The following is an 8,533-nucleotide window of genomic DNA, read 5'->3' as shown; positions in this document are numbered from 1 at the left end:
CCCCTACCTTGTAGCACCATGCATCCAGAACCTAATGCAATGGTTACTGCAGAGATCATTTTATTTTCACATTTGGAAGTTTAATGACTTTATGTACATTAACAATTAGAAAAAAATGGAAATGTGTGAAAATAAAAGCTCTGTAGATCACTTGGATAATTATATTTTGGATAGTAATTTACTAATTTTAGGGAGAGCTTGCTCCTTTAAGACTGTTAGTTTTCCTAACTGGTATTCATTCTAAATCTCTATGTAGAGACACTACTTTGAATTCACAAAAAAATTCAAAGCTTGAATTTAGTGACAGTATTTCATATAAAATGTATTCTTAAGTTTATAAGGATATCTTTAAAATTAATAACGAAAGGTATATTTTATTTGTATAGGATGATCCAGTTAAGGTAATTACACATAGAGAAAAGGTATTCTAAAATAATTCAAATGGAGACTTTGTGTACAGAAAAAGAATAATAATGTCACCCTGACAAAACTTATACTTCTTTTACTCCTTCAGGATTTGAATAAGAATATGGCAGCAGGAAACCACTGCACAGTGACTGAGTTCTTCTTGGCTGGGCTTTCAGAGAAGCAAGAACTCCAGATACCCCTCTTCCTCCTCTTCCTAGGAATCTATGTGATAACTGTGGTGGGGAATCTGGGCATGGTCACACTGATTGGGTACAGTTCCCACTTGCACAACCCCATGTACTATTTTCTCAGCAGTCTGTCCTTCATTGACTTCTGTCAGTCCACAGTTGTTATCCCTAAAATGCTGGTGAGCTTTGTGACAGAGAAGAACCCCATCTCCTACCCTGGATGCTTGACTCAGCTCTATTTCTTCCTCATTTTTGCAATTGCAGAGTGTTACACATTAGCTGCAATGGCATATGACCGCTATGTTGCCATCTGTAACCCCCTGCTGTACAGTGTAACCATGTCCTATCAGATTTACACTTCCCTGATTTCAGGAGTGTATATTTTTAGTGTGTTCTGCGCATCAGTTCACACAGTCTTCATGATTAGGATTTCATTCTGCAAATTAGATGTCATCAACCATTATTTCTGTGATCTTCTTCCCCTCTTGAAGCTTGCGTGCTCTAATACCTATATCAATGAATTGTTGATTCTATTTTTTGGTACGTTGAACATCTTTGTCCCAATTCTCACTATTATTACTTCCTATATCTTCATTATTGCCAGCATCCTCCACATTCGCTCCACAGAAGGCAGGTCCAAAGCCTTCAGTACCTGCAGTTCTCACATCTTGGCTGTTGTTATCTTCTTTGGATCTTTAGCCTTCATGTATCTGCAGCCATCATCAGTCAACTCCATGGACCAAGGGAAAGTGTCCTCTGTGTTTTATACCATTGTTGTACCTATGCTGAACCCCTTGATCTACAGCCTGAGGAATAAGGATGTCAGTGTGGCCTTGAAGAAAATACTTGAAAGAAAAATATTCATGTAAGCAGAAAGTAAAATGAGGATTATTATTAGAGCAGTGATATACAAATAGAAAGTTTGAGTTGATACTCTTTATTTTAATCTACCTGCCCATGTTATAACTCATTTTCTAAGACATTTTGATAATTTTAACAATTATAATTTCAATTCAATTTTCTATTCACATATTATATCATACGTTTCATAGAATCAACAATATATACCAACAGTAATGATGACAGGGACACATATGTCCATAATGTATAGCCCATCCTAATATATATATCTTCATATTCGATAAACACTACTTTAAAATAATAAATTTCATTCTTAACTTCAACAAAGGTGATACTTTTTTTAAATTCATTTTTGAAAATTTTATATGTAAGCTCTATAATCACATCATTCCCTCATCTTCCTCCAATATATATAAATATACAGACATGAAATAATAGATAAATTGCTTATATATGTATGAGGTTTATATATAGGAAAGCTTAGGCATAGAAAAACTAATTCTGTTTCCAGCAATCAGATATTGCTTCTTTTAGGAATGCAGTCTTCAAAATTTCCCCTGCCACCTTGATATATCAACAGGTATTAATTTAGGCTCTTGTTTAGGAAACCATATTGTTGAGATTTCACAGTACCACTTTCCTGTCCCACATAGAAAATAGCATCTCCCTACAGAATTCCTTGTACTCTGGTTCTTAGAACATTCTTATCTACTCTTTCAAAATATTCCCTTATCCTAAAGTGGAGGAATGGTATCAAAGATGGATTCATTGGAGCTCTTCACCATATCTTCAGTTGTTCCCTCTATTTTGACCAGTTATGGATGTATACAATGATTTCTATCTGCTGTCAAAGAGTTACACATATTTGTGGGGGACATGATCACTATGAATATTCAGTTAGAGATTATACTAGTTTGGGAAAGAGTCACTGTTAGATTCTCCTTTAGGTTCCATGACCTTATCAATAACTCATAATTTGCTATATTTACAGAATCAGTCATGAATTTCCTCCTATTGAGGCCCTAAGAATAATTCGATAGTATTTAGTTACCATCATGATGCAAATGCTACTATTGCACCTTTAGGGACAGCTTGCCTTTCTGGTTATTATTGTGTTCCATAAGTGTCGCAGCTGGATAAAACTATTAATTGTTTTACTCCCTGGCAACTTGGATAGCACTTTTCCATACCATGAATGGTAGTCTTCAGGGAGTAGGCTTCTAGGTCCAATCCAGCTCTATTTATCCAAGTCCCATGTCAGAATCCTGTGTTGTCTTCAGCCAAGGAGACTTACCTCAATTTCTGGAAAACAACGAATGGCAATAGCAATAGCATATAATGTTTTGGTAGGTTTGGGGTTGTGTGTGTGTGTTTAGGTGAACCTAAATAATATGATTCCCTGTGGCTTTTTCAAACATTCTTTTTGGTATTTGTCCCTTTTCCTGCTTTTCTTCCACATTGCTTTACCTTCACCCTCCCCAATTAAAGTGTTTCCAAGTTATTCTATCCCCCCTTCATATCACCTGTACCCCTTCAGTCCCCTCCCTAGAGTAGATGCCCACTCATATCATACTTTTTTATTTTTTGGTTTATGCGATACCTCTAGATTATACACTCAAATTCAAAGATTTGAATCCAGGTATCCCCAGTAAGAGAAAACATTTGGTGTGTGTCCTTCTGCCTCTTAATTACTTCACTCAATATTCTCTAGTCCTCTCTATTTATATGAAAATTTCTAGATCTTAATTTCTTTACAAATAAATGTAGTTCTACTGTGCATGTGTTTTATGTTTTCTTATTTATTCATCAGTTGAATATCATTTAGGTTATTTCCATTTTGTAGCTATTGAGAACAGAGAGGCAATCAACATGACTGAACAGTAATTTGTGGTATAGAATGTGAAGTCCTTTGGGCAAAGAGTGGTATTTCAGTGTCAAATAGAAAATTATTTACTTCTTTATTTACTTATTTACTTACTATTACTGACACCTTGGGACAGAGTGTCAGCAGCTATTCACAACAATTAGAATTCACCACATTGACTTACACAGTGGCTGTGCCAGTTTGCAATTCCATGAACAGTGAATGAGGGTTACCCTTTCATCACATACTCTCAAAATTCATTGTCTTTTACATTCTTGATTTTATTCTGACTGGGGTAAGTTGAAATCTCAACATTGTGTTTTTGTTGTTTTCTTTTTTGTTTTTTATGCTCTCATATTCCTATATTCTTTCATTTAAATGGATCCTTATATTTCTTTTATGTGTTATCCTGGAGATTACACAATACCCTAGGCTAGGATGCCAGTAGCTATTCAGGACAATACCAGCAGTAACAGTCTCAGTCCTTGTGTCAGGTCTACAAGGTCTGGCCAAGCAGAGAGGGTGTTAGTAACTGGGACAGATGTAACTGAAGGATTTCCTAAAGCAGCCTCACCTTGTTATACTTCTTTGGCCTCTGACATTGTTCTATTTTTACGCATTTTCCACTGTCCTATGAGTTCCTGTGTAAACTCCCCATGTTGATTGTCTTTTGTCTATCTTTAGAATGCAGTCTGTTTCTTCTGATCTGCTCTTTACTGCACCATGCAAAGATAGCTTCTAATCTTCCATTTTAGCTGGAAGCATCCCATCATCCTTATACTCAGTCTCTCCAAAATATAAGGACAGGAACAAATTGAAGTCAAATGAATGTAAAAAGAGTGCCTTGTTATTCAATTCTCAACAGAATTCTCATTTTCATCAGAAGTTTCAGCCAGCACAACGATTACTATCTTTTCTCTATTGTCATTCTGGTACTATAAGCACATTCAATAATTGCCTACTAAGCTCTATATACAGCATTCCATGTCTTCTCTTGTCTACATTCCAACCCCTACCAATTGTTTCTACAACCCATTTTCAGAGGTTTGAGAGTCACCTGTTCCTGTAGTCACAACAATTACTGCAATAAACCTGTGCCTGGTACTTATTTTCTGTTTTAGAATTTTTCATCATGACTACAATATCTATCTGAATAAATCTGAGAGGAATCCTTTACTTTGTATTACAGTGTCGGAGACTTCAGCTCCCTTCATTGTTTTTAGACAGATCACGATAGTTGGTTTTAGAGGCAAAGAAGGATGGTGATGGTGCCCTGCTTTTTCTAGCTGGGCCACACTTCATACAGTTTCCACCATTTCCCAAAAGACACACAGCATCTGAGAACCAAGAACTGAGCATGTGACTTTGAAAGGGACATATCAATCTGGAGCACTACATACACTATATGCTTTTTTGTATGTACTTACTAATGTCTAATACACACACAAAGACACACTCACACAAACACACACACACAAACACACATGCCTTGTGTGATTTTTTTTATGTTCTGATAAATGAAGCTTCCCTGGAGATCAGAAGGTAGAGGTAGTCACTAGTTAACCGTAGAGGCCAGGTGGTGGAGGCTCACACTTTCAATCTTAGCACTTTGGAGGCTCACTCTTATAATCCCAGCACTTGGGATGCTAATGCCTTTAATCCCAGCTCCTGGGAGGCAGAGAGAGGAAGTGACAACATGGGCAGTGACAGGATCTTGTCTTTTTCAGTCTGAGGATCCAGAGAGGTAAGAAGTCACTGGTGGCTGCTCCTCTGCTTCTCCTATCTTTCAGGTTATTACCCCAATATTTGACTCCTGGTTTTTATTAATAAGACCAATCAGGTTCACATTCACACACTTATACATACACACACATATACACATAGGCACATACACAAATACAAATACATATAAGCTTATATGAATGTAATTTTAATCTTATTACTCAATAATATCCAGTAAAGCTTTTGTCATAATGATGGGAAATAAATAAAAAATACTGTTTATGGAATTTTATCTTTTGAAGTGCTTATGTACATATAAAATATTATAAAGTGTTTGAAGAGTATACAAATCCCACTATTTTCAGTGATTATGATAGCCAGAGAAAGATCCTAAGAAAATATTAACCTAAACATCAGATTGGTTCTAAAATAGGGGGTCTTAACATAAAAAAGAAAGCCTAATGACTCTGAGGAATGTGTGACATTATGAAGAAGACAAGAACTAAAATATAGGAGTTGTCAAATACTGTTATAGAAGAAAACAGGTTATCAAATGTTTCAATACTTAAATAAATGAAGTAGATTTTTCCTTAGTGTCTATTGCCTGCTAGAGAGAGCCTCTTGATTTGATGACATGAGTTTCATCTTAAGCAGTGGGTCTGAAATCCAATCAAAAAGTGGGTGGTTTTCCCCTGACATTTTCATGCCACTCTTGCACCAGTAGGTGTATCAGTCCAGTCCAGCTGTTATTGTTAATTTTATTTAATAGAGTTCACAACTGAGTAAGATGTGACAGCATTCACAAGATCTGTACAAGCCCAAACTAGATCAAATCTCAACATGGAGATTAGAAGTGAGCATGAAGTTATACCTATAACTAAGCACTGTTGGTAGTTGTTAGCTTGACTGAGATGGAGGGTCACTGTAGCAGGAATCTTAAAAGTTATTATTAATAAAATCAAACCTGAGGCCAGTTATTGAGGTGAACACTGGAAGATCAGAGAACCAGAACAAGCCACAGCTACCTCACCTGGCCAACTTCTCAGCTGGTCTTGTTTCCTCAGACTGGAAGACTCTGTGTCCTCATATCCGAATGGGTCTCAGCTGAACTGCTGCTAGAAGCCTGAAAGCTTAACCAGCCAAATGCTTAACCAGGCCAAATGCTTAACCAACCAAATGCTTCTAGTTTCTGGTCCTCACGCCTTATATACCTTTCTGCTTTCTACCACTACTCCCTGGGATTAAAGGCTTGCTTTCTGGGATTAAAGGCGTGAGTCACCATGCTTGGCTGTATCCTTGAACAGATGGATTTCTGCCTCTGGAATGCTAGGATTAAAGGTGTGTGCTACCACTGCCTATCCTCATGTTTAATATTGTGGCTGTTCTATCTCTGACCCCAGATAAGTTTATTAGGGTGCACAATATTTTGGGGAACACAATACCACCACAGGTCACCTTTCTTTCAGAATAGCCTCTGATATATCAACCACACTCCGGTGGAATACCACACATCCAAGAATGTATGGGACAGGAAAATTGAACTTTATAGGAGGAATAAAAAATAAGACATTAAGTTGTGGGGGTTGTGACACAGGTGGATCTGGGAGTAGTGGGTAGAGGATATATATCAAACACATTGTATGAAAGTCTCAAAAATCTAGTGAAATATTTAAAATTTCAATAATGGAAATAAATACTGAAGACATATATTCTATGACATTTTACCACCTTAGGAGGTCTATGAAACTGTTTTATTTAATCAGATAAAACTTTCAATTAAAACAATTTTGTGACTCTCTCATATTATATAAGTACATGTGGTAGATATCAATAAAGGTCCAAAAGTCCAAATCATTCATATGTATATATATGTTTTCAGTCTTTTACTTTGACACAAATAAGCTTAGGTAACAACTTTTGCAAATATCTTTAAAGTTTCAGAAAACACGGTACTTTACTGTCTTGACAATATCTTTTACATACTTTTATTATATTCTTATTTTATCAAAAAGCCAGTTCTACCCCTAGATTACAATGCAGAATTAAAACTCACATAGGAAAATGGAAAGTTTGGTTGTTGGTTTCCCTAGAGTTAAAAGCTGAGGGATGAGATTCTGGTGGGAAGTCTTTATCAATATTAATTCTAATCTAATTTTGTAATCTCTACACAGTATATAAAGTCTTCATAGCAACCAACTTTATGAGGGAGACAGTTGTCTTTGGGAACCAGCTTTATTAGCAGTGGAGATTAGTGACATAAAGGACAAGTTTTGGCCATCTCTCCTCACATTCACAATGCCTTTTCTTTTTCTTTTTTTTTTTTAATACAGAGTAAAGAAAAAGAGAAATATTCAACCCTGAGAAGGAGGGTTATGTTTGGATAGAAGTTCTTATTCTTAAAATCTCACATTCCTCTGCTTGTTCTATATCCTATTTCACAGTGGTGTGTGACTAATTATTGGTCTAGAGCCACTTTCATTGTAGGTTCTATATGGATGGACGACCACAGCTTCCCCATTCATTCCAGTCTTTACATCAGTAGACTATCAAGAAAAATGCTTCTGTGTTTACACATTTTAAGGCAAGGTGTGATGCTTTATAGTAATTTTGAAGCTATTGATTTAGCTTGTTGAATATTTTTATTCACATATTCAAGGCATTGTGCAATTTTTGCATATGAAGTTTAGTGTAAGGGAAAGTACTACATAATTTATAATGATAAATATATAACTAAGATATAGCTAAATGCAAATAAAACAAACACATCAATGACCATAATATTTATAATCCTGTTAAAATAGGATACAGTGATAAAGTTTAAAAGGAGATTTTAAATTATGACTGTGGTCCTATTTAATGTAATTTTGTTTAAATGTCTATCATACCAATGGGATCGAGTTGAAGACCCTGATATTAATCCCCACACGTATGAACACCTAATTTTTGACAAAGAAGCCAAAACTGTACAATGGAAAAAAGAAAGTATCTTCAACAAATGGTGCTGGCATAACTGGATGTCAACATGCAGAAAATTGCAAATAAATCCATATCTGTCACCATGCACAACTTAAGTCCAAGTGGATCAAAGACCTCAACATAAATTCAGTTACTCTGAACCTGATAAAAGAGAAAATAGGAAGTAGTCTTGAATGCATTGGCACTGGGGATCACTTCCTAAATATAACACCAGTAGCACAGACACTGAGAGCAACAATTAATAAATGGGACCTCTTGAAACTGAGAAACTTTGGTAGGGCAAAGGACATGGTCAATAAGTCAAAATGACAGCCTACAGAATGGGAAAATATCTTCACCAACCCCACATCTGATAGAGGGCTATACCCAAAATATATGAGGAATTCAAGAAACTAGCCATCAAAATACCAAACAATCCAATTAAAAACTGGGCTCTAGGGAGGCTAACTAGTAAGGAGGACCCTAGGAAGGATGCATGGATTGCCCAGTGATGGAGAAATGGAAAAGATCTACA

The 8,533-nt window shown here is 36.1% G+C and overlaps 1 protein-coding gene across 1 annotated transcript; it reads left to right on the top strand.

The window, feature by feature from the left end:
* The first annotated feature begins 523 nt into the window (after positions 1-523).
* LOC128103743 (olfactory receptor 1537-like) lies at positions 524-1,465 on the top strand. Its single transcript, XM_052728371.1, has one exon. It carries the CDS (start codon positions 530-532, stop codon positions 1,463-1,465), a length of 936 nt encoding a protein of 311 aa, XP_052584331.1. The 5' UTR covers positions 524-529.
* Positions 1,466-8,533: the final 7,068 nt, after the last annotated feature.

The sequence above is a fragment of the Peromyscus californicus genome, unplaced genomic scaffold (genome assembly GCF_007827085.1).
Source record: "Peromyscus californicus insignis strain IS unplaced genomic scaffold, ASM782708v3 Scaffold_11__1_contigs__length_118956290, whole genome shotgun sequence".
NCBI classification, from domain to species: domain Eukaryota; kingdom Metazoa; phylum Chordata; class Mammalia; order Rodentia; family Cricetidae; genus Peromyscus; species Peromyscus californicus.
The sequence above is the reverse complement of the archived record's forward strand: the minus strand, read 5'-3'. Positions and strand labels throughout refer to the sequence as shown.